This window comes from Caenorhabditis remanei, chromosome IV (assembly GCF_010183535.1).
Source record: "Caenorhabditis remanei strain PX506 chromosome IV, whole genome shotgun sequence".
NCBI classification, from domain to species: domain Eukaryota; kingdom Metazoa; phylum Nematoda; class Chromadorea; order Rhabditida; family Rhabditidae; genus Caenorhabditis; species Caenorhabditis remanei.
The window spans coordinates 12,644,067-12,670,176 of NC_071331.1; the positions used below are offsets into that span (position 1 = coordinate 12,644,067).

Genomic DNA, 26,110 nt, shown 5'->3' on the forward strand with positions numbered 1-26,110 from the left:
TTAAACTGAAGAATATTAAAAATTATCTTCAAAACTCATCAAAAATCTCCCTGAAACAGTACTTTTGGTATTTTCATTTTTGAGATTTCCTTTTTGTAAAAAATGGCTTCAACTAATTATGAGATCATCTTTTTTTTGCGTATCTTCATGTGTCCTAATTTCTGTTCAATTTCGGTAGAGCACTCTAACGAAAACCACGTTGTCCTGATAACTCTCCGAATCAACTCAAAACTCCCTCCAACTTCATTTCTCACTATTCCCTCTACTCTGTTTTTGTTTTCTCGTCGTTTTTCTTTCTGTGCTGGAAATTGAACCAATTTGTATTCTCCACTCTTTTCTACTTATTCTTTTTCCTACTTCAAAACATGAGAATTTCAGTTCATTTTGTATTTTTAATCCTCTGAAAATCAGAATCAAAGCATGTTCAGAATTGAATCTCGATTCCGGATTTCGGTAACTGGAACTTACAAAAATATGAAGGCAAGTTTATTACTGTTTCGCCATGATATCTTAATGTGCCAGTATAGTTTCTCAGTACTAACTCCTATTTCATCAAATACATTTCCAATCAATCATTGCAGTCCTGAAGTTTGTCTGGTAAAACTTCCATTTTTCTCAATTTAATTCCACTTTTCTTCCTCCCTCAACTATCCAGACGTAAAACTTTGAACTCTCGGCTGTAAATACGATAACTATTTAACCTCATCAATCAAATTGTCTGCAATGTTTACCAAATCCGTAACACAAATCAACGACTATTAGATTTCTGATTCTTCTGAATTCACGTGAATCTATTTCCAAACAGAGATTCAAAAACGAGAAGCACTTTGGTGCCCATTTCATTTTTTCTTCTTTTTCTGTTTATTCCATCAAAACACTTTTCTTTTCTATGACTGCGTCTCTCTGTCTTACATACTCTCTCGTTGCTACTCAAGTTACAAACATCCAGGCGTGTATGTCAATTCTTCAATTCACAAGTCATCTTCACCCCTTTTGTTTTTTTTCGAAGTGTCGGTACAAAGTCTTTTGAAAATAGGTTAGAGATTGGGATTCTATCAAGTTGAGATAGAGCTCAAGGTAAAAAGTACTTATCTTAATGTTGCTTTCACGGGAACCAACATCTGTATCTTGTGCTAAACTATTTCTCGATTTTAGAATTATCGAAAAGTTATCAAACGGGCCTAGAGCTGTCTTCAACCCAAGTACTCCAATGTAATTTACGATACGATCTTCGGAAATAGTAAATCCGACCATCATCTGACCGCCAAGACTGTCCGAACAATACAATATTGGATTAAGCTTTTCTTTGTACCTCAAGGTTTGAAAACTGTAGTTTTTTCAAAACCGTCTTCCTCATCTACAAAAGTTATGCGGTTTTTTCTCCTCGAAAGCATCCAATATAGCTCAAAATTCTAGACAACCGTAACGAATTCATGTAACAACAACAGAAGTATCGTTGACACACATTCTCCTCCTTCTTCGATATTTCCCTTGTTTTCAATTGTCGCGCCCAGCGGACGCGATTTATAATTGTTCCATAATTATTCTATAATTGTTGCATCATTTTTTCCATCTTCAACCACTTTCACTTTCCTCCGAATCGTGCCCTCCCTTCCATCTATTGAAGTAATTATCCTCCCACCTACTCAAGCGAAACCTTCTCGTTTCGCCTCAATTGCTTTCCCGCATCGGCACGTCAATTACCTTCTTATGGTTTTTTGAGGACGAAGGATGGCCTTGGCAACGCAACAATTTGGCAACAATTAGGCACCGGTCTTCTTGACTATAAATACTCTTGTATTCTGTACTTTGGCATGATTTACTGCTTCCCCGAAGCACAGTTTGATTCCCATCCAACTCTCCCGTGATTTCGTCTCCCCTTCGCTTTCTTCCCTTTCTTCACCCCCTTTTATATTACTTCGATATATATTCCTTCAATAAACAAATACCACTGAACCCTTATACACCGATTTACCGGAGACTCTAGAGAATCTAGGGGTCCCGACATTGGTGCATCGACCAAATCGAGCAATTGGAGGATTTATCCAGGTACGTCCCATTCCACTCAGTGGAATATACCGGTCCTTGATCGGCGCTATAACAGCCAGCTATAATAGCTTAAGCCACGTACGGATATCGGCAACCCTCACACCTCATCGGCGGTGCTTTAATCAGTTACTTCGAAAACAGTACCTATAATCAAACGTTTATCCATCATTAGTACAAAAATCCTAAAAACCAAAAAACAAAAAACTTTTCCCATAACTTTGAAAAATGTCTTCTTTAGAAGAAGTACGCGAAATAAAAGATAGAATTGTTGACTTACAAAAACAAATAAACAGCAACCTTCATAGTTCTAAGCATACTACGCTCCACGCGGTCCCATCCAAAGACCGAGCAGACACCAATAATGAGACAGTTGAGGATTATCTTGGCAAATATATGGTTACTCTTCGCTCAGAAGAAGCAAAATTTAAAGACCAGTACAAAACATATAAAGAAGAACTTTATAAAGGATTGAGTGAACTTTACCAAGCCCCTATAGGAACCACATTTGCAGAACAAGCAATCAAATATGCCGAAGAAATTGAGAAAGGTGACACAACCGTCAGAGAAGGAATCTCCGAGATCGAAAAGCGTCTCCAGAATAGACACGAAACAGCGAACGAAGTCGCAGATGAGGAAAATGTCCAGAAGTATGGAGAATACAGATACAAAATCAGAGAATATGAACCAGCCCCACAATGGAGAAAGGAACAACAACCGATTCAGGTAAATCATCAAAAAACCAAAAAGCACATGTTAAGTAGTAGAGATATGGAAATCCCTATTTTTTATGGAGATATCGCGGAGTGGCCCGCATTCTTCATGATGTTCGACCCAATGGTAGCTAAAAACGAGGATTTCTCAGATGTTATGAAGCATAACATATTAAGACAACATTTGAAAGGCGCAGCCTACGACATAGTCAGACCATTTAAGACAGATGGTACTGAATTCAAAACAGCCCTAAATAGACTGATCAAGATGTATAATGCAGAAAATAAGCAATACGATCATTTTTGGCAGAAACTTACTAGTTTACCAAAAGCTAGAGAAACTGCGAATAGTTTGAGAGCGCTACATAATGAGATGTTAGCAATTACTAATGCCCTAAAACCATTTGGCGATATAGAATCGCAAAATTTCCAGTCAGTAATCAGAAGCAAAATTCCCAAAGCTACCTTATTAGAAATCTTGAAAGCCAAACCGAGCAACACAACTGACCTATTGAAAACTCTCGATGATATTATCGAGATAGAAGAATTAGCTTATAGATCTAATCTTCAACCAGAAAAAGAAGAGAAATCAGTCTTCGCCCTAAGACAAAGTAACGCAAATCCTAGGCAAACACAAAGAAAATGTAAGTATTGCCAGAGAAACAATCACGCCACAAACGAATGTAAAACAGTCGCATCACTTGATGATAGAAGAGAATTCATCAAAAACAACCAATTGTGCTTTAATTGTATGAATAGTGGACACAGATCCCAAGACTGTAGAACCCCAGCATGCCGAAAATGCAACACACGACATAACATGTCAATCTGCCCGAAAAATCAAAACCTGACTAGGAACAATCACACAAGCTCTCAAAACTCAAACTTCAGAAACTCAAACTCAAACTATAGAAACGGAAACTCATTCAAAACTCAGAACTCTCAATCGAATTCTTATCAGAAGAATTACAGAAACTCAAACCAAGGATTCCAAAACGGAAATGGAAATCGCCAGCAGCAAAACTTCACAAACTCAAATCAGAGACCACAATGGAAACAAGGGCAAGGGACCCGACCACAAGGGCAATCGAATCAACAAAAAGGGCAATGGAACCAACCACAAGGGCAAACACAGCAAAGAAACCAAGGTCAGTCAGCACCAAACCGAAACCAAAATTCAAATAAAGTGAGTGGATACCAAGTAGGATCACATCACACATCGCTAATGATAGCAAACGCGCCAATTTACGTGAATGAGAGTATAGAAACTATCCCAGTCTTACTAGACTCGGGAGCAGACCAATCCTTCATATTAGAGGATTATGCAAATAGGGCAAATATGAAAATAGTTGAGAAAAACGTTGAAATCGACCTTTCTGTCTTTGGCAAAGACAAGTCTACTTTAGTTTCTAATAAAGTAGAATTCGATATTATAATAGATAGAGATGATATAACTTCTGTAAGAGTTGTAGCACTCACTGTCCCCAAATTAACCGATCTTTTTAACCCGATCGAATTGACTAAAGAAGATAGAGAATACCTTGAAGAAGGTAATTATAAAACCATCAATATTACAAAACCAGAGGCACCTGTCGCACTTATAGGATGTGATACATTTTGGAATCTAATGGCTGATGAAGCAAAAGAAAAATTGCCATCAGGTAGATTTATGATAGCAACTCATTTAGGACCACTTATTTGTGGCAAGTATGAAAAACCCGTGACTCTGACTCACGCACTTATGACAAGAGTAAACGAAGACTCTTGCCCAGAAACAAGCCTCGAAGAATATTTTCAATTAGGAAATATAGGTATCACTGAAGAAACCAGCGAACCAACTAACCAAGATTTAATCGAAAATTTTGAAAAAACCGTAAAAATAAACAACGACACTAAGCGAATGATAGTCGCTCTTCCATGGAAACATGGACAGAGAGAAAAACTAGCAAATAACAAAGAAGTTGCCTTTTGTAGACTGAAGCAACAATACTCATCCACTTCTCAAAAAGAAGCATGGAATAATTTGATTGAAAATTTCAAAATCATGGAAAATAATAGTATCATCGAAGAGATTGATAACGATCCTAACATAGGCTTTTACATCCCGTATCAACTCGTTTTCAACAATAATAGTAATACTACTAAAGTCAGAACTGTCTTTGATGCCTCCAGTAAAAAACGAGGCGAAATAAGCTTGAATAACGCTCTGCATCAAGGACCATCCTTGATTCCTGACTTACAAGGAATACTTCTAAGAATTAGAATAGGAAAATACGTTCTCAGTGGAGACATTGAGAAAGCTTTCCATGCAGTCGAAGTTAATCCAGAAGATAGAGATGCCTTAAGATTTTTATGGCTTAAGGATCCTAACATGCCACCTTCTAATGACAACATTAGACATATGCGTTTCACAAACCTCCCATTCGGAGTTAATTGTTCTCCGTATCTTTTGTCTATGGCAATTCTTTATGGAATTCAACATTCCAACGCACCTAAAGAACTGATAGAAGCTATTGAGAATATGTGTTACGTAGATAACATGTTCATGACCACAGACGAAATTGAGAAATTACCAGAGTTATACACTCAAACAAAACACTATTTTAAACAAATAGGTATGAACATCCGGGAGTTTAGTGTCAACTGCCCAGAAAATTTCATTAACCCAGAAGATAGAACAACAAATCATGAAAACATTAAGATTCTAGGTTATAACTATTACCTAGAAAGCGATATTATGCAAGTAAGAAAACCTTCCTTTGAATATAACGTAAACAAAATTCCGAGAATGAATAAACGCAAAATAGTAAGCGAAATTGCAACTATTTTTGATCCTTTGCAATACTTTGCACCTTTATACCTCGAAGGTAAATTGATTATCAGCAGCATTGCTGACCACAACATAAAATGGACAGACATTGTCAATGAAGAAACCGTCTTAAAAATGATAGAATACCGCAAGAAAATTGACAACTCATCGTTGAAATTTAGACGTCATATCGACTACCAAAAGGAAGAGCCAGTCGGAATAGCGATATTCACAGATGCATCCGAAACGACATATGGTGCATGCGTGTACCTCAAAACAAAAAAGGAAGGAGAAGAAGGTCAGTTTGATACCCATCTTCTCATTGCAAAGCAAAGAATCGCACCAAAAATAAAAACTTTAACTATACCTAGACTTGAATTATTAGGAATCCTGATAGGTGTAAGACTCTTGAAATATGTTCTAAATCAAATGAAGATTGCAGTCAATGCAATTGAAATAATTTCGGATTCATCTATAGCTTTAGCTCAGATTAAAAACCATTCCACTCCAAAAGGAGAAAAACAACCAGTCTTTGTAGAAAATAGAACTAGAGAGATTTGGACAACTCTACAAGACATAAAAAGTAAAAATTCGACAATCGAAATTTCATTGTCTCACGTTCCTACTGATCAAAACCCCGCAGACCACATAACACGTGGATCGAATTCCGAAATAGAACTAAAAGAAACAAATTGGTTCAACGGACCATCTTGGCTAGCTAATAAGAATCATCCCGAGTACCCTAGTACTAAACCAGACAATAAATTGATCGTCCCAGTAATTACTGAAAGTTACGTAACACTAGTTACTAAAACAGAACCAAATTTGAAAGAGAAAGAAAACGAAATCATAAATTTAGAAAAATTCAATAATTTTGACAAATCCAAAAGGATAGCTGCTTACATACTGAGATTTCTAAAGAATAGAATCTATAACAAACTTAAACCTGAGAATCAAACACTATTAGGTCTAAACATCCCTGAAATTGAGGCTAATAAATCCATCATGAGTAGCCAATTAATGCTAGAAGAACTTCACATTTCTGAAAAACTTTTGATAAGAAATAACCAAAAATTGTTCAAAATTTTACCTAATGAAAAAGAAAATAAGTTTATAACAAAACCTTTCGGAAAAATCAAATCTGATAAAATTGTCTACCAACACTTTCGAGCACATAACCTTCCATTGAAACCTGTTATTCATACTAATTCTGAACTAGCAAGAATAATAATTCGTAAAATCCATAAGGATACTTTACATGCAGGACCAGCTACGACTTTAGGAGCCATTCTAGAAAAGTACGCTGGAAATCGTTGGAAAATTGCAGTTAAAAAAGAGTTGAAAAAGTGTTCACTCTGTAGAAAGAATAACAATCATAGTTTTCGTGATGCTCCCCCAGGAAAAATCCCAGAACGTCGTACTACGGAATGTAGACCATTCCAACATGTAGGAGTAGACTTTATGGGACCCATAAAAACTCAAAGAAGAAATTCTACTGAAATTGAAAAATCTCACATTGCACTTTTTACTTGCGCAACAACTAGACTTATTCATTTAGAATTAGTCCGAGATTTAACTACTGATGAATTCCTATTAGCACTATCTAGATTTATGAGTCGTAGAGGATATCCCGATACGATTACTTCCGATAACGCAGCAACTTTCAAATTGACTGCTGAAATCCTAGATAAATGTTCAACGAAAGATAACGATTTTCTCGTTGAACTAGCTATTGCTAAACTGGAAAATAGGAAAAGTCAAGAAGAAACTAAGAAAATTAGCACTCTTGATAAAGAAATGTCTAGTAAAGGAATTAAATGGTATTTCAATACTGCATTATCTCCATGGCAAGGAGGATTCTTTGAACGACTAGTAGGACTGACAAAAAAGTCACTGAAACACGCTTTAGGCGATGAAGAATTTAGGACTAAAGACCTAGAAACTATTATGATCCAATGCGAAAGTTTAGTAAATAGAAGACCAATAACTTACATTGATGAAGATAATGAAGACTGGAAAGTCTTAAGACCTATTGATATTGTTACTCCAGGACTTTGCTTTCCTTATTTTGATGAAGATAAACTAAGAGACGAGTACTCCGAGTATTCATCCCTTTACCGGCAAGTCAGCCAACACGTTAAAAGATTTTGGCAAGTCTTTCATAGAGACTATTTACAACAAAACAAAAACTTTCAAACCATCTCTCAGCAAAATAGAGCCTTTTCTAATTTAGTGAAACCTATAATAGGAGAAGTTGTACTTCTGAAAGAGGAAAATACTAATCGTAAAACATGGAAAACCGGAATAATTACTGAACTTATAAAAGGTAGAGATGGCGAAATTAGATCAGTACGTGTAAGAACTACGACCAAGAAAAAGAGTCGTAATATTCAATCCAATAAAGCAGGAAAAACAATAGAAGTAACAAGACCATTACAGCTTGTCATCCCATTAGAAATCCGTCCAACCACGGATAAAGTCAAACCAGAACTACCAGAATTAGTAAAACAAAAAGAAGATAGACCTGAACAGTCAATAGCTAGTTTCCTGACACGTAACATAAATAAAACTATTGTTGAAGAACCAAATGAAAACGTTACTGAAAAACAAGTTAAAATTAAAACCAAATTGGTGAATAATTGCAGAATGTCGATAAAAAAGAACTCTCCAATGAGTTTTTGGAAATACCCATCAATGATTTTGGCATTATGCTTACTGGCTACAGCCTCAGCAACCCCAGCAGAAGATCCATTCGCAAAAGTACCAGGAATAGTACCTCACCAAACCACGCCACCACAGCCAAATTCAACAACGGAAACCACGCCGCTTACCAGCACTACTACAACAAAACAAAAGAAAACCACAACTGAAACCCCAACTACAACAGTCTCAACTACAGTAAGTACAACAGTCTCTACGACACAATCAACAACAACCATTCAAATGACTACTACAAGTAAACGACAACCACCAATTACAACGGTAACTACAACTACAACCGAAAAAATCACCAAGCCAACCACAACCCAGCCGAAAACTACTGTAGCAAGAGAGACAACCCCAACAACTAAACCACCCTCGACTACGACCACATCATTTGACCAAAACTTGAGAGGAGATTTTCATCCTGCACTAAGCAACGTTGTGGATAGACAATTCGAAAAACCTGAAGGTCAAAAGAGATCTGCCGAAAACGTCACCAAAACTACAACCGAACCATCAATAGAAACAGAAAACAGAATAAGCAGCGGAAAGAAATATGAAAAAATCATTTCCAATGATGATAAAATAAAATACAGTAGCTCTTTTATACCCGCCGTCTCGATCGCGTAGGCGCCGGAAGATGACGGAAATCCGCCATTTTTCTTTTATGTATTTTTATTGTATCACATTATCTTCCCCAGTTCCTTGAAACTTTTTATGTAATTTTCTTAAAAGCATTCCCCAAGTTTCCCATTTTTTTCAATTCCCTTTCTTCCCCAGTCAGCTGTTTTTCCCTTCCACTCTTTCTTGCTCTATCTCTTATCACACAATCATTGCCGCCCGGGAGTGTCGCGCCCAGCGGACGCGATTTATAATTGTTCCATAATTATTCTATAATTGTTGCATCATTTTTTCCATCTTCAACCACTTTCACTTTCCTCCGAATCGTGCCCTCCCTTCCATCTATTGAAGTAATTATCCTCCCACCTACTCAAGCGAAACCTTCTCGTTTCGCCTCAATTGCTTTCCCGCATCGGCACGTCAATTACCTTCTTATGGTTTTTTGAGGACGAAGGATGGCCTTGGCAACGCAACAATTTGGCAACAATTAGGCACCGGTCTTCTTGACTATAAATACTCTTGTATTCTGTACTTTGGCATGATTTACTGCTTCCCCGAAGCACAGTTTGATTCCCATCCAACTCTCCCGTGATTTCGTCTCCCCTTCGCTTTCTTCCCTTTCTTCACCCCCTTTTATATTACTTCGATATATATTCCTTCAATAAACAAATACCACTGAACCCTTATACACCGATTTACCGGAGACTCTAGAGAATCTAGGGGTCCCGACATCAATCCCTCTTTTCTCATATTTTTCATCTGAAATAAATATCGCCTAACTTCTTTTATTCCCCTTTCTCCACTCACTCACTGACTCCGCCCCGCCTTCTGATTGCCTATAAAAGTAGTCATTTCTATGTTTTTTCTCTCTCCTAACAACCCGTGTATGCTCTGCCTTTTTTCTTAGTTGTCCGCCATAAAAGAGCAATCCAACCAGAACCAAACCAATCCGAGATTGGCGGTGCTGCTCGCCGAGCCGCGTCTAATTTATGCGGAGGCTATGAGCAGCAGTGAAAGAGCAGCTGGAAAAACCAGAAGAAAGAAGGAGAATGGAATCCGGTTATAGGCGAAAGAAGAGAGAAAATAGGTTTCTTCTTTACACAAGATTTCTTGATTCATGCTCTCAATTCATTCGAGGTTTCATCGTTGCCCCTTCTCATATTTCTGAATTTTGGAGTTTTCCGTTTGACACTGTTAAGAAAGAGGAAGTTGTGTGCATGAAGTTGTACATTTCCATTCTCTTCCTGATCTACGTTGTCACTTTTCTGAAATTCCTCATCAGTCATCAACTCCAGATGTTTGTTTTTAACTCGTCTTTTTCTCTCTTTTCAATTCGAAAATTGAATTCTATTTGAGTAGAAAACTAGCTATATAATTATGATTAATATGTTGGAAATTGGAATTCAACCATCCCATCATCATGAAATTCAATTTATTTTTAGCGTTGTTTTCTCTATATTAGTGGTAATTTCGATATGTGTTTTGAGCTTCGCAGTTTTTTTTGAAGTCAGGAAGAATAGGTTTTTTCAAACCTGTTTCTGAATTCTCATAACACTGGACTGGGATGAGTACGAGTTATTGACATAGCTATAAATTTATCCCCATGAAATCAGAAATCATCCGTTTCCTGTTCTCTCCTGCCCACTCACATCAACTCAATTCCATCCGAATTCTCTCGATTACCTTCCGTCATCTTCTTGTTTTTTATACACGAAGGTACTCTTTTCGGTCGTTTTCCTTGAAAGAGGTCTCGTTTTGAGTGAAGAAAGTGCCACTCAAAGCCGAGTCGAGCCATCAAAAATAACGACATAACTTATGCAGACAACCCGGGATCTCTTTCTGCACAAGTAGGAAGAAGCCATTACTCACGTCATAACTCGAGAGGGAAATGTATTCAGATGCGTGTCAGATAAGGACTTTTTGAGAGAGGAAAGGACAAATGACCAATTATTTATTGGGGAAATACTGATTGGTTTCGAGTTCGAAAAGTTCATTTTAGGAAAATACTTTTTTATTCCTTTTTGATGAAATGCCTGTGCAGGATACTTTATTGAAACTGGTTACTGTTTCATGACTTCTTTATTATTATACAGACTATGAATCACAGATATGTCGTTCGTATGTACATAGATTTCGCCCATTAATTTCGCAAGATCTTCGCGAGTCCTAGTTTTTAAGGTTCCCATCTTCTTGTTGTGAGCTCTGCTTTTTTTCAGGGTCATCATTTTTTTCACAAATGTGGACAATTTTTGACTGACCAAATTAATGCTATAAGATACTCTGTTTTTAACTAGACGTTTTCCTTGTCTGGTAATTAAGGTCAAGCTGAAATTGAGAGAAGTTACTGTTACAGAATGCAGATAATGTTAACTATGAATACCTTTTTGGGCTCCAAAATTGGTATTCGATTTCTTGTACCTCAAAAAATATGAAGATCAGGAAAACCAAAAGCACTAGAAAGTGCAACGAAATCCAATCCAAAAATTCTTTTCTCAATGCATCTCATGAAAATTCATTTATTCATCATTTCGTCCGTCTCGACGTCTCCTCAAACATTTCAACGACGTCTCCTTCTTTTGGGAATCTCAGACTCATAAAAAAAGAAAAAACGTCTGAGAAATCTGTGGGAGAAATAGTCCATCGTGTCTCAATCTTTTCTTCATAAATTATTAATTGCTTGTTTCTCCTCGCATACTTTTTTCTCCTCTTTTTCAACTAGTTGAGCCACTTATTTTATTTTTCGTCTTCTCCATTTTCTATTTTTGGTTTCATATAATTATAGTTGTGAGAAGTGATCAGAAGATGTAAGACCGAAGGGCATGAATCTAAACTCTTTATTTCATTCCCTAGATTCAGATATCTAAATTTACATTCTCTTCGAGAAATGCCCTTTTCTATTGCTCACCCAATTATTTTACTCCATGAATCTCATCATCCGCTTCTCTTTTTCTTTTCTATTCGTGCACAATTTCAGATTTCCGTCATCTATTCATAAGAATTTGTATCTCTATTCAATTTTCTCACTCATCTTCTTCTTCCTTCATAGGGCATTAGAATTTTCTATTGGTTTTCAGTTCAGAAAAATTCAAATGAATGAATGCAAATGGTTAATAGTTTCATCCTCAAACTACTGTTCAAAAGTAGACCCGATTATATTTGGTTTTTGAGAAAAATTCCAATTTTAATTCCCGTCTCAGTATGTTCTAGTTATAATTGAACCAGCAGTATTGCTAATGACTTCTTTTTGTGCATTGCAAAAATAGCTGACAGTGATTTTGAATAAAACCGGAAAAAACTCCAAGGTTCAAGAGAGAAAACGTGTTGCGAATATTAAATCACTAGTTCATTACAGTACTAATAAATTACAGGTCATTCGAACTTCAATTTGGATTCCCTTCAGGTTGTCATGAAAATATGACAAACGTTTCGTAGGTCTGCTGCTGCTTTTGAACCCAGAAAGATTGCATTAGTGTTCTTTCCGAGAGCAACTGGAAGATCTTGAAGAAAAATTACAGTTTCAGAGAAACTGGATAAGATCAGTAACATTCCCAGTCAGCAATAGGATTTTGGCCCCTCTATCCAAATTCAGATGTTCTTCGGAACTAAACCTAATCTAATAACTCCTAATTTTCATTTTCCTACCACTGACCATCACTCTTCTTGAACTCTTCGAGACTCCTCCAGAGAATACATAATAGAATTTAAAAATCTCTCTCTCCGAACACTCGTATATTCTGTTCAACACTTCCTCTTCTTCTCAACTCAGCTCCCGATGTCAACAACTTCCCAAATTGCAACGACATTCCCATTCTCCTCTCCTTTTCATCTTCCCCTTCTTTTTCTATTTTTTTCGTGTGTATTTCAACTTGTAGTCTTCGTTTTCCTTTCATTTTCTTTTCTTTTTTCAGTTGCCTCCGTGTGTGTCTGCCTATTAATTTCCGCGTTTAGTGTTGATACGAGCTCTCCCTTTCTCCCCGTCATTTCTCTTTTCTGGAGAGAGAGAAAACGAGCTTGAATTTATCCATGAGTATGTGTCTGTTAGCTCTGAGTTTACTCAAACTTTTCTCTTTCACTTTTCGGTTTATTTCTCAAGTTTTTAGTCGGACTGCTTTTGGTCAACCTGGAAAATGTACTGAAGAGAAGACTAGAACCAGATGAGTGAGATCTGTCTGAAACTTGTTTTTTGTATGAAACATATATTTTTTCTCGTTGTTACAGTATAGACCATGTACTTTTTCTGGTTCAACACTTCAACCATTTTTATGTAACTAAACGAAATAACACAGTCGCCAATTTCAGATACTATCATCAGCTCTCGGAAGCGAAAAAAGAGATCCAAGCTGAAAAATCTCGACCAAAATATTTCGATTTCCTTTCTTCTTTCATTTCCTTTTGCATTCTATCTTCTCCTCTTTTTCATTCTCTTTTTATCCAAAAATGTCCTATAAGGACATGTGCAATTGACATTCATTTTCAGCTGCAGAAATATTTCTGATTTCTTCTTTCCTTCTTCACATCACTTTTATTGCTCAATGTTTATACCGTTTTGTCTTCAGAAATACAAAAATCGAACTTGACCGAAAGAGAGTTTTGGTGAATAGGGATGTTCGCAATTGCTCACAATTCGATCCTCCGGGATTCATTGGCCGGAATTCTTCAATTGAGCCCCGAAAGAGTTTTTGATGAGTACAGACCACCACCATTCACAGGTTTGTTACATATATGAAAATCATTACATTATTTTTTTTTAATAAAGCTTAAAAGAGAATCTAGGATACTTTATCCGAATATAAAATACTCTTGAAACCGTAATAATGTTTCAGGTAACCTTGTCGTTGGAGTTGAAGATCTTCGCGACGCCAATCTCCGTTTTGCAGTCAGATATTTTCTTGCAAATGTGAGGAACTACCCTACTAGGAGGACTGAAGTCATATTTTTTTATTTCAGATTCTGATACTTCAGAAAATTCTGAACAACTTTCATCATTGGAGCATGTGCTAAAAATTGCTCTAAATGCCCTAAATTCACGTTTTCCCGGCTCAAAAGGAGCCTAGATGGAAGAGTTTTTCCACGCGAATTTCTCCCTCCGTGTAGTCCTCTCGGACAAATTTATTTATTTATTTTTTTTTATTTTTCGTTTTCTTGCTTTTTTCAACAAAATTCCGTGTTTTTTTCAATTTATATCGTAAAAAACACGAACATTTGTTGAAAAAGGCAAAAAAACGAAAAATCGAGAAATTAAAAGAATTAATTTTGTCCGAGAGGACTACACGGGGGCAAAAATTCGCGTGAGAAAACTCTTCCACGAAAGCTCAATTTGAGCAGGGAAAACGTGAATTTAGGGCATTTAGAGCGATTTTTAGAACATGCTCCAATGATGAAAGTTGTTCAGAATTTTCTGAAGTATCAGAATCTAAAATAAAAATATATGACTTCAGTCCTCCTTTAATAAAACGACAAAATTTCCAGGTTGAGAAGAATATTTCGTTGTTCATTGTAAAGCAGGAATGGAGTGAGAACGACGAGAAGTTCTTCGATGATCTCGTGAAGACCGAATATCGAAGAGCTCATGACTTGAATCAAGTCGCTATTGACCGTGTCAAGTGAGTATATCCTGAAAAGAAGGCATATGAATATCCAAATTTTACAGTAAGCTACCGGAGAACGATTGGAAGAATGATAGATTGGACCAGTTGAACGAGTGGAGGACCATTCCAGCAATCAATTACAGCTTGCTCACACTCAATGATAACTTGAAAGTGAGAAAATTATCATTTTTATCACGCCTACTAATTTATCGCGTCTACCGATAGAAGATAATAAACCACGATTCAATACCTTTCTGAAACAGTAATAAATTGTGTATAATTCCAGAATCAAATCGACAGTTTCGCCAAAGTGACAGCGTGTGCAATCTCTGATGACGACGAACAATTGACCAGCAAACCACCGGTACTCCACTGGACAGCTGATCCATTGGAAGGAGAGATTCAATTCATTGCTCAATTGAATTTCCCGCTCTCTGGACCAGACGACTCGACTTTTCGAGAGATCTGTCGACTTTTGAAGCCTCATTTCGAGAGTTGTTACGAGTGGACTGGAGGAATTCTGTTGACAAGTGAACCTGTCAGATTGCATGTTCAGAGATTCAGTGATACACAAATCGAGTTCGCTGCCAGGATTTGTGTTGATGAGTTAGAAGGTTTGTTTTTGCTGGAATAACAATTTGAAAAATCAAGAAACTAAAAATGAGTTTGTGAAAAAAAAAAAGTTTTCATTGTTGACAGGCGCACGGTAACTCAAAAACGGAAAAATTGATTGTAGAAAAATAATGGAAATTTTCCTAGCATGTTAACTAACAATTTAAGTTGCTGTTGAAATGATAACTCGGAAAGGTTGTTAACTGAAATGTCTAGTTCAGTACAGTCATTCTGAAACCCCTCATGCTGAAGCCAATAAAATGAAAATAGAGTGATGAGCCAGTAATAATGACTTATCCTTCTCCGTCTCTTCAAAAAGTTTCGGAAAAATGAGAAATCGTCCATTTTTTGACAGTGAATCCAATTTCGAATGTTTTTTTTGAAACATCCTGAAGCCAAATTGTGCAGAGATTTCAAAAAAAAGTCCTGGATAGTTCCAAAGAAATTCCAAGCAAGTTGAAGTGTAAAAACCATATTTTTGAAACACGAAAAAAAGAGAGTTTCAGGAGACGAAGCGGATCGACCAATGCGTTTCATTTGGCCATATCTTGCAGTTTCATTGAAACAAGCAGTCCAAGTGCTCTCCGAGCATCCACATCTTCAGTACTCGGTTAGTTCTAATTTAGTCTAAACTTCAGATCATTTCTGGAATTTATTAGTTCAAAATAGAGAAATTTTCCAGATCTCATTCGTCCCATTCGGCACAATTTTCTTCAAATCCAAGGAAATCGAGGCTCGAGTTTTCGATGCAACCGTCTTCTGTTCGACTGCTTTGAAATACGAAAAAGTCGGTTTCCGTGTCGGAGACGCAGTTCATCATGTCGATATTGCTCATATCTTTCCGGATGGAACATATCCATCACTTTCACGTCTTCTATCAATGAATCCTCCATCTCCGAAATTCTCTCGTCCTGATTCTGTTAATGATTCAGTGTCTCCTTCTCTTATATCTGAACCACCGACTCCTGGAGGACTCGCGGCTCCTCATAACAGAGGAAGACGAGTTTCTTTCGGTCAGTTTCCCTTTTTTTTTTTTTTAATAATTCAACGCTATTTTGTTTCAGGAACCATAAAACTAATGTCCGATGCTCCATCGAATCCAGAAATTCCAATTTTGAATGGAAATGACGACGGCGGAGTGAAGACAGTTGACGCCTTCATCGATAAGATGCTTCAACAGACAATGGATCAGTTGGCAGTTTGATCTGATATTTAGACAAACATATTTATTTTTCATGAAAGGAAAAACAACAAAAAACCTTTTTTCTCTATGCAAACGTTTTTCTAATTTTTATTTTCTTTCTTTTGTTTATTGAATTTGAATAAAACCGATTGATAGAGAAAACAGAAAAGTGAATGAAACAATTGGGATGAAAGTGGGGAAATGGTGGCGGCAAAATGGAAACGATAACAGTAACAAGAAACAAAAAATCATAACAAAATGAAGAGAAATTGAATAAGTTCATAATGCTAATGTGGGTTACGAAGATGATGACGACGTGGTGGGAGCGTTGGAATCGGAGGAAGAAGATGCTGCTTTGGATGCTTTGATCCTTTTCATCTGAAGTAAGAGTTAGATTGATGTTTTTTGAAGGTTTTACAGCCGGAATAGCTGATTGTACTGCATATATGAATGCGCAATTTCGTTGTTTCGATAACTTTTACCATTAAACCAACTTCACCGAAAAGGAAACTAAATGTAATGTTTTTCCAACAACTCACCATTTCATTTGCATTTTTCGTTGCTTGCAGAAGAGCTTGATATTGTGAATGGTTCATTCTAACATCAATCGGCGGTGGTACTACTTTCTCTATTTTTTCTTCTTTCTCCTCTCCATTTTTAACTCCTTCTGTATCTTTTTCTTCGTCTTCTTTATGAATTCCCGCCAATTTTTCCGCTTCACTCAACTTCATCGAACATACATCTCCGTTTCCAGTTCCACGACATTCCGCTTGAAGGAGAAGGTTCTTCGGGAATCCGGAAATCATTTTTCTTGCTTCGTTGTTGGCAACTCCCCAAAGTAAAGACATATTCATGACGTCGACGGGGGAACGGAGATCGAGCATTGTTTCGGCGCCGGAGGAGAAGATTACGTTTTTTGATTTGAGAGATCGAATGAGAACTCGGCCATTGAAAAGGGTCTGGAAACAAATTTACTGTTTTGCTGTTAAAATAATTTCAATTTCTTCTGTTTTGAAATTTGTTTTACATTTCTTCTAGTCGCTGGCATCAAACTTTCCGCATATGCAATTTCATAGAAAACTCCGTCGTTTCGAATTCGATCCATAACTTTCGACATTGACAGCCACTTCCCCTACAATTCAGCATGCTTTCCTCGTTTTCTACTCAATAACTCACTCTTTTTTCTTCTAAATGATCGATGGTGATAATGTCGAAAAGCTCAGTTTTCCTAGCCAGCGTATCCAGAACTGCTGGTTCTCCCGGACGAATGGCGACGATGTCGTAAGACTGAAAGAATTAATTTAGGTGATTTTCTTAAATAGGAATCTTACAAGAATAGTTGGATGAATGAATACTTTGTTAATAACGACTTGTTCGTTGGCAGTGAAAGTGACTCTGCTGAATTGACGAAATACTTTTCCACGTTTTTCGAGATCGGAAGTGTTCAGTTGTGAGATATCAACATAATGTGGTGGAGGAATTAACTTTTTCTTCTGAAAATTTGAATATTTATGTATTCGGCCGAATTCGGTAAGAAATCAATGTTCTTACTAAAATTCCGGCAATTCCATCAGCCAATTCGTCTTTTCTTTGTTGCTTCTTCTTTTTCTTTTTCGGTGGTTCACCATCTGTACCAGATTGGTTTGCGGGAGTCCACAGCGCATCAAGCTGCAAAACAAAAATATCTAGATTTTAGAATACTATTTTCAACCCAAACCTCTGTATAATAATCAGAAATGTCTCCTAATTCCATATTGATAGCAACGGCGTCGTAACCCATTCGAATCGCTCGTTTCACCATTGCTAACGTGCTGAAAAAGAATAAATGATAAATTTTACAAATATTTCAGTAACAACTCACTTTTCTGGGTTGATATGCTTGATATTGAGGTCGGCATACTGAAATGTTGTTTCCGGAGTCATTGGTGTGAATTCCATGTGTCTGAAATATGTATTTTTGACACGTCTTGACTATATAAAATTTAAAATAGGATAATTTAAATAAGTAACTCACTTTTTTCGTGTTTTTGGCTCCGCTTCTGACATCTTTACGTTTTTTATCGAACGAACACGAAGAAACTAATAAAAATTAACTGAAAACCTTTGCAACGACACTCCGGAATAACGGCGGCGCGTGTTGTTTACCGTAAATCCACACTTACGCGAAGTATTTACGTTAACGTAGGTAACATTCTTTAAGGTTTTGTGTGTACACATGTGTTAATTTCTCGGGAAAAGTTCGAAAAGTGATATGATTTATTGATTTCATCATAAATAAGCGTATTAATCAGCAGGAGACCTATCACTGTCTGCAAAATACGATTTTTCAAATCTGTACACACTTCAGATTACAATATTCTATCAGTACATAAGGCATTTCTTCGAAGTTCAAAATTTCTGACCCATCTGAAAATTTTGAACCCTTGTTTTCGAACTAGCCACGCGAGGAACATACTGTTTGCTCCGTGTGTCTTCGTTGTGCATTGCTCCCGACAAAAGTCTCAAAGACCATTGGAGCACATCACAAAAGAAAAGAAAAGTGTGCCAACAAGTAATACTTGTCACTATTTCAAAGAAAATTGCCGTCCGTTTGATGGCGAGACTAAAAATAACGATGAGCATTGGTGCTTTGAGTAATAAAAAGAGGTTGTTAACAAGTTGTACTGCACACAAACCACGAGTAGCCAATGGAACTTTGGTGATGGTAGATTGGAATAGAGTGCTCGAAAGATCAGTACTAAAGTAATTGACAGTTTACAAAGATAGAGACAAAGATCGAAAATCCAAAGTCAGAGCAAACAAGATGAATGAAATTTAGAACTGTTCTTTGAGACTCGACCGAGTTCTGTACAGACGACTCTGTTCAAAGGAGACGATGGAAAAGAGAGTGGGATCAATCTGATAGTGAGTACGTGGTGTGGTGAAAGTATTACTTTCTGATTGTCTGTAAAATCTCTGTAAATATCTCGAAAATGTCTCTTATGAACTTTAAAACAGTGTAATCAGAATGCGGCCAATAAAACTTTCAGATTATGCTCCAATTGCAATGATGGACATAATTTTCATGCTATTTTTGATGTTCACAAATTTTTTATAAAAAAAAAATTAACGTCCAAATTCTAAAACTCAATTTGAGTTGAACGTGAAACAGAAGATTACTATAACTTGGTGTATATGTGAACAGCGCGGCACAGGAATTATTTAACTTTCTATAAAATGTTCCTGACGATCCTTCGTCCCTTTTTTAATTGTATGAAACATTTCTAAACCCGCTGATTCCAATATACATTTTTCTCAATGTTTGTTTTCAAATTAAACTGAAATCTTGCGTAATGAGTTTTTCTTTTTCGGTAGTTTACCATCGCTGCCACGATGAACTCCTCTCACACCGGGCAAATATGATTCTGGTTCGTACTAGAATAGCCGATTCGTTCATTACAATAGCTTGGATCCCATCGAGACTGTAGTTGTGAAGTATCAGAAGAAGAAAAAAATCGAAAACTGCGTTTATGGACCTACCCACGAAGAAACCTTTCCTACCCACGAACGCAAAATAATGCATTTTTATGGCAGAAAAATGCAAAAAATGCATTAAATTGCATTCGTGAATAGAATTAAATTGCATTAAATGGTACAAATTTTCTTCGTGGGTAGATCCATTAGAAAGTTTCAGATTACTCACCACTCAAGAAAATGATGTAATGGAAAAGGATTACAAAAACTCTGAAATTGTTTATGTCAGATTTATCATCATGCCAGATTGCGATGATGATATGAGAACACAACGAAACAGTGACCTATTCTCATTGAAGGCAAATGTATTTTTTTAGCCAGACAACAAAGAGTAACCACTAGAATTGAAATTGTATGAGGTCGACCAAGAGACTTGTGACTGTGCGAACTCATTTTAGGATATGTACATCAGACTACTTGAAACCATTTTCTTCATTACAACGGGTCTGATATCTATACGACATCTATATATTTCAGATATCGTGAGATTCGAGAAAAATAAAATAAAATCTTAATCAGAAAGTGTTTTCAAGGGAGAGTGCATTGTTTTTGATGTCTTACAGTAATCTCAGGAATCAATACTTTGTTTATGTCTTACTGTAGTTTGATTAAACTCCGCGCTCACTAAATTCTTCTCTAAAATAATTGAATGTATGCCGTGGCAATCTTTAAAAGTGACTTCGAAGAACATTATTTGAGAAACCCCTACAATAGGAATAGTTCGAACAACTCTTTTCTTTTTTGCTTGACATTGTTTAACTGCGGCAAACATTTTGCAAAAACCTCGAAAACTGGCAGATGAGAAGTGAGAGAAGAACAAGATGAAGCTACAGTACCTTTGGGTAACTCCGCCCACTTCTTACCTGGTATAAAACTATTAGGGAACGGAAAGATAAAGTACTTGAATACGGCAGTGCACATTTGGAAGAAATGCTTCGATTCTTGACCTGTTCTCTTTTGATTTCAATGGCTTTGGTCTCGGCTAAAAGTCGATTCGGGAGACAGGCAGATGAGGTGAGACTTTTAAAAATTTTCAGAACTATATTGTCATCTGATCATGCAGATGAGATTTTAATTAAAATTTTCTTTTGGCAAAATCTTCTGAACACCTACAGTCATCATTACTTTCACTTTTAGAATTGACGAAACAGTAAACTTGTGCATTTTGAATCTAAAAGCACAAAGACTAAGAAAAATTGTAACTGATATCTGTTCTCTTTTTTTCATCTAACTTTTCAAGTACTTTTGTTTCATTGAACCTAACTTTCATCACTCTTTATTTCTATTTGTGTCTGAGAAAGTGCCAAAAGTGTCTCTCGTTTTGTTTGCACCGCTTTTCAAAAACTGTGAAAAGAGTATTTCAGTTCGTTTTGTATTTTGTGAATCACAAAAAAAAATGGTTAGACTACGACTAATTGTGTTGGCGGTTTGTAGTTATGAATCACTGTTTCAAGGGTAAAACAAGGATTGATAATGCTTCAGGAAAACTGATTTCAACGGTAAATCATAAAGATTTTCAGACACTCACCGACTCTGAGGGATCGGGCCTTCAATTCATAAACTTTGATGAGGGATCTGCATCAAATCCAATTGTTGCGAGAGATCAAGAGAGATCTGGAATGATGTATGATGAAGAAGGTTCTGGAAACACACTTCTTTTTGATTCGGAGGCTCCGATTCAAGTGACGAATGTGACTGGAACTCAAGCTGAACCATCTGCACAATCCAATGTCCTCAATCAATCCATCAATATTACTGGTGAGTTCTGATTATTTTATGTCTGTCGAGAAATTAAACAACTCGACTAAACAACAGAGGCTAATATAAAACAACTGAAACAGTGAAAACTAGTCAACTTCAAAAAGTGACACGTGTCATAAACTTGCAGATAGTGACGCGGAAACCTTGGTGATCACAGTGCATTTGCCGCAAAAAACGACGAGTCAGCTGCTCGACGATCTCAAAGACGATACTGCTCAACAGGTTAGTTGAATTGAATTTTGAAAATTTTGAGAGAACGTTTTTTAAAAATTTTTTTGGTAGGTTGGAATATACGGAAGAAGTCAGATTTGCTTCAGTGTTGCTATATGTTTTTACTAGATTCCCAAAAATTTTCCGCATTTTAAGTAATTTAGATAACAATCATAATTAGATCATCAAGAAAGTTCATAAAAGTAAGAATTTTCAAAGAAACCTAATATTCTTTTCAGACCAACCCACTGAATACATTGGACATAGCTGTCTCATTGACCAGTGTTTTGAACGAACTTCTCGGACGGATTCAGGATGCAACCAATCAATAAAATAATCAAAACGACCCAAAAAACTCTCTTATTTTCACCCGCTGAAAATCTGAAACCCCTAAAAACCTCTCCGATTGGTGCTTCGATTGTCTTCCCAGAAGTGAAAAACACAAACTTTGTACGTATTATGTCGGCTATCTTGCCATTCCTTTGTCTCTTTTTTTCTTATCCCAATAAACGTTCATTGATGTCTCTTATCACTCTCCCTTCTCTCTTTTCAGTTATCATTTCGTGTGCCCGTATTTCGTAGACACAGAAAGGTCAGACCACTACTTGAGTGAGAAAACGCACTCATTCTATTCAATATTCTTTGAAAATGCTGCCACCAACTGTCACAAAACAAGAACTTCTTTCCAACTTTGACACGTTCGTTTTCGATGCGGACGGAGTTTTGTGGACTGGAGATATTCCTATTCCTGGAGCAGCTGATTGGATCAATACACTTCTCGATGACCCGGAAAAAAGTGTTTTCATAACCACTAATAACTCAACGAAAACTTTGGACCAATATATGTGAGTGATTGGGTAATCGATTTCAGATTAGAGTGTTAAGAACTAATATTTAAAGAAGTTCTAATTCGAGTTTCACAATTTTCACTGTTTTTGAAGTGACAAATCTTGAAAATGCAATGGTTCCTGATTGGCTCGCATCCATTTCAACTGAATTCCAGGCAAAAAGTATCAAAAATGGGATTCGGTCGACTTGGAAAACAAAACCTTCTTAGTCCCGCTATTGTTTTATGTGATTATTTCAAAAGGAATGCGGAGAAATTCAAGCATCAATGGATCTATCTGATAGGAGTGGAGAACCTGAAACACAGTTTGGAAGAAGGAGGCGGAGTCAAGTGTTTTGGGACTGGTGTAGATCATAAAGATGACTATACAGAAGGAGATTTTATTAATGAAGTTGATGTCGCTTCAAAAGTTCCGAAAGCTGTTGTTGTGAGCTTTGATTCATGTTTTAGGTGAGTCACTGTTTCAGAAAAGATTTGAAAAACTAGAGTAAACTCGGTTTGAATTTACAACTTTTCTAGCTACCCGAAACTGATGAAATGTGCGAATTTCCTTTCGGATCCATCTGTAGAGTTCCTAGTTTGCAACGAAGATACAACATTCCCTGGACCTGTCCCTGGAATGATTCTACCTGAAACTGGACCATGGTCTGCTGCGATTCAAAATGTATCCGGGCGGAAACCGGATATTGTCTTTGGAAAACCTCACAAGGAGATGGCAAACTTCTTGAAGTCGAGAGTGGATCCAGGAAGGTTTGATTCTCGGAGAACAGTGATGTTTGGAGATCGATTGGACACCGATATGATGTTCGGAAAGAATAATGGGTGAGTATTTGTTGAACTGAAAAATACATATTATGCTGTTTCAAAAAGAGCATACATATGTCTGATCACCTTAACATTGGTTTTTGCTTTTATAGACTTTCAAATTGATAGAAATTTCAGATTCACAACTGTTTGGATGCAGACTGGAGTCAATACTGTTCTGGATATTGAGAAGGCTCGACAGGCTGGAGAGCTGTCGAAAATTCCAGATTTGACATGCAGATTTTCAGAATTTTAATTACTTTATTTCTGAATAAGATTATCGACAATTGAAAAAATAAATTAGGGATCGATATACTTCTTAAAGGAGAATAAAAAATGAGATCAAATTAAAGTTAACATCCCGATAATTGAAATTCAATGATATTCATACCCATCTTCGAATGTGACTTTTCTCAATTCCCAACTCGAATACCATCCAACATTTCTCTCCACATTATTGACTGATTCATAGCAACTGTAGTTTTTAGTTGGCACGTTTTCATACCATTTCTCTCCGTATTCGTGAATTATTGCTTTTTTTGGATCACAGGTTACCCACACCAAGTGATCGTGAAAATCGGCTGAACAGATTGGTTCGAATAGTGGAAAGTTATAGCGGATTTTTTCTCCGTCACCTGAAGAATTAAACAGTGTTTTTTTATTGTAATCTTGGAACATACCACACAACCCAGAAATCCAGTTGAACTCATTCCCTCCTGTCTCATTCTTGTATCGATACATGAAAAACACGTTCGTGTTGAGTTTGTATCCATGTCTTGGAGTCACTGTTAATTCGAGAGAATCCAGCTAAAATGTGGTGATTAAATGCCGCTGTAAATTAATTTACTTACCCCTCCCAGTCGTCTTGTCAGCTTGAAATTAGTCCTTCCTTCTCTCATATCGTTAACAAATTTCGAATTGAATTCAGTTGCCATTATAGCGAAATCAATATCCTGAGTATGTGGAATGATAGAACACTCGCGGTACCATCCTGTAATCAATTCAAATTTCATATAGCGTGTCAATTAGTTCTAATAAGTGTAAACGACACATGAAAAAACACACGTGAAACAGTAGTTATTTGTAGTAGAAATGACATTTTCTTGAAGAACTTACCAAGAAGTGTTTCTTCGACAATAAAGGGATACATATCGTATTGAATCAGTAGATCTCGAAGCCTGGACATTTCGGAAACGGATGACTGAAGGTTTATTCTTCTCTGCAAATATAGTTATAAGCAGAATGAATTAGATAAGAAACATACTTTCTTCTCAATTTCATTTCGATTCATTGTAGTATTCGAACATTCGATAAGTCTCGACTTCTCCCAATATTTTCTGAATCGAAATGGTTTCATCGGTACTGCAATATTTCCAAATTTCATTGTTTCAAAATTTCTGTAAAAATGCCGGAAACGAATTTTAATCAGTCATCTTGTGACCTACTTGGGAATAATTCTTCTCGGTTTCGTGTCAAATTCCAAGTAATCTTTCTGTTCATTACTCTCAAAAAAGAATGGTTCGAATAAGTTACGATGGATGAAATTCAGATCTTTTCGAGAGTTGGTTGCCACCTGAATATCTTAAAATTAAATAAACTATTTTAGAAAAATAACTCACCTGTATTGGAGTCTCATACATTTTCAGTTGATTACATCTGTTTTGTCCAATTATTTCAAGGATGTCCATGTCAATCAGTAAAACTGAAACTGACACTTTTCCTTGTAACTTTTGTAGAAAATCATGACATCCCACTGATTCGTTCTGAACATTGGTAAATTTCAATTTACAAGTAATTTAAGGAATTAACTCACTATTTCTCGCTGTCTTTTATCTATAATTTGCTCCCATTTTTCATCAATAAGTACCTCTGAACTGTCATAATAGACTTCATTGAGAATTAAAATGAACAAAAATATTAGAGCTGCAGCAATAACCGAGAGAAGACGATGTTTTTTGAAACGCATTCGAGTAGAAATTTTAAAATACGATTGTCATGCGAAATGTTGAAAAATGCTTCCACTGGTAACTTTCCAGACTGTAAAGAAATCAAATTGAGTAGAAGGAATATGTACCTGTAGTGTGCAAAAACTTACCTTGCTCTTTTTTAAATCAATTTAGTAGAAGAATATTCAAAGAGAATGAGACAGAGAAAGACACAGAGAAGACATACGGCCAAACTGATAACACAATGTGTAAAGATTGAAAAGTATTCCTTATGGAGGACAAATAAACATGTACTATTTGCTTTGATCGTGATGTGCCAGAATAGTATTCTATTTTCGAATTTTGGAGTGAACCTGTCGTTGAGAGAATTGGAAAGTTGTAGTCAACTCAATTTCTATACTAGGCTCCTTGTTCTCGCTGAATTCACCCGTTTCTTCAAGTTTCATGATTAAGGAGGATACTGTAACAGTAACGGTATTTTATCAGCAGAAGGTTGTCAAGCTGATTTCTTATAATCTTTAGACATAGTAATATTTTTCTGAACTTATTCAAAAATTCTGACAGTCAAATTAAAAGACCAATTCTCGTTTACGTTTGGGGCTCTCGTGTTGAAGCCCGCAAATTTTCAAAAAAAGATTTCCGTTTAAAAAAAGAAGAAACACTATTTAACCCAACCAATCAAACATCCAAAGCACGCCGGGCGGTTCTAAAACTCAACAAAGATCACAAGCAAAAATGTCTTTATCAAATGAAT

At 36.5% G+C, this 26,110-nt stretch overlaps 4 protein-coding genes across 4 annotated transcripts; 3 read left to right on the forward strand and 1 right to left on the reverse strand.

Moving 5' to 3' along the window:
- Nucleotides 1-13,495: 13,495 nt before the first annotated feature.
- GCK72_013588 (uncharacterized protein) lies at nt 13,496-16,296 on the forward strand (the record flags this gene model as incomplete). Its single annotated transcript, XM_053729899.1, has 8 exons — nt 13,496-13,601; nt 13,716-13,789; nt 14,362-14,495; nt 14,543-14,651; nt 14,767-15,094; nt 15,599-15,702; nt 15,775-16,105; nt 16,157-16,296. 8 exons carry the CDS (start codon nt 13,496-13,498, stop codon nt 16,294-16,296), a joined length of 1,326 nt encoding a protein of 441 aa, XP_053584671.1.
- Nucleotides 16,297-20,718: 4,422 nt separating this feature from the next.
- Nucleotides 20,719-22,091, forward strand: GCK72_013589 (uncharacterized protein; the record flags this gene model as incomplete). Its single annotated transcript, XM_003103365.2, has 4 exons — nt 20,719-20,802; nt 21,309-21,546; nt 21,677-21,771; nt 21,999-22,091. 4 exons carry the CDS (start codon nt 20,719-20,721, stop codon nt 22,089-22,091), a joined length of 510 nt encoding a protein of 169 aa, XP_003103413.2.
- Nucleotides 22,092-22,407: 316 nt separating this feature from the next.
- On the forward strand, nt 22,408-23,666 carry GCK72_013590 (uncharacterized protein; the record flags this gene model as incomplete). Its single annotated transcript, XM_003090580.2, has 4 exons — nt 22,408-22,604; nt 22,763-23,056; nt 23,126-23,428; nt 23,549-23,666. The coding sequence occupies 4 exons, from the start codon at nt 22,408-22,410 to the stop codon at nt 23,664-23,666; spliced, it is 912 nt and encodes a 303-aa protein (XP_003090628.2).
- A 119-nt stretch (nt 23,667-23,785) lies between these two features.
- Nucleotides 23,786-25,376, reverse strand: GCK72_013591 (uncharacterized protein; the record flags this gene model as incomplete). Its single annotated transcript, XM_003103461.2, has 8 exons — nt 23,786-24,045; nt 24,091-24,217; nt 24,262-24,401; nt 24,527-24,629; nt 24,675-24,807; nt 24,856-24,983; nt 25,030-25,173; nt 25,224-25,376. 8 exons carry the CDS (start codon nt 25,374-25,376, stop codon nt 23,786-23,788), a joined length of 1,188 nt encoding a protein of 395 aa, XP_003103509.2.
- Nucleotides 25,377-26,110: the final 734 nt, after the last annotated feature.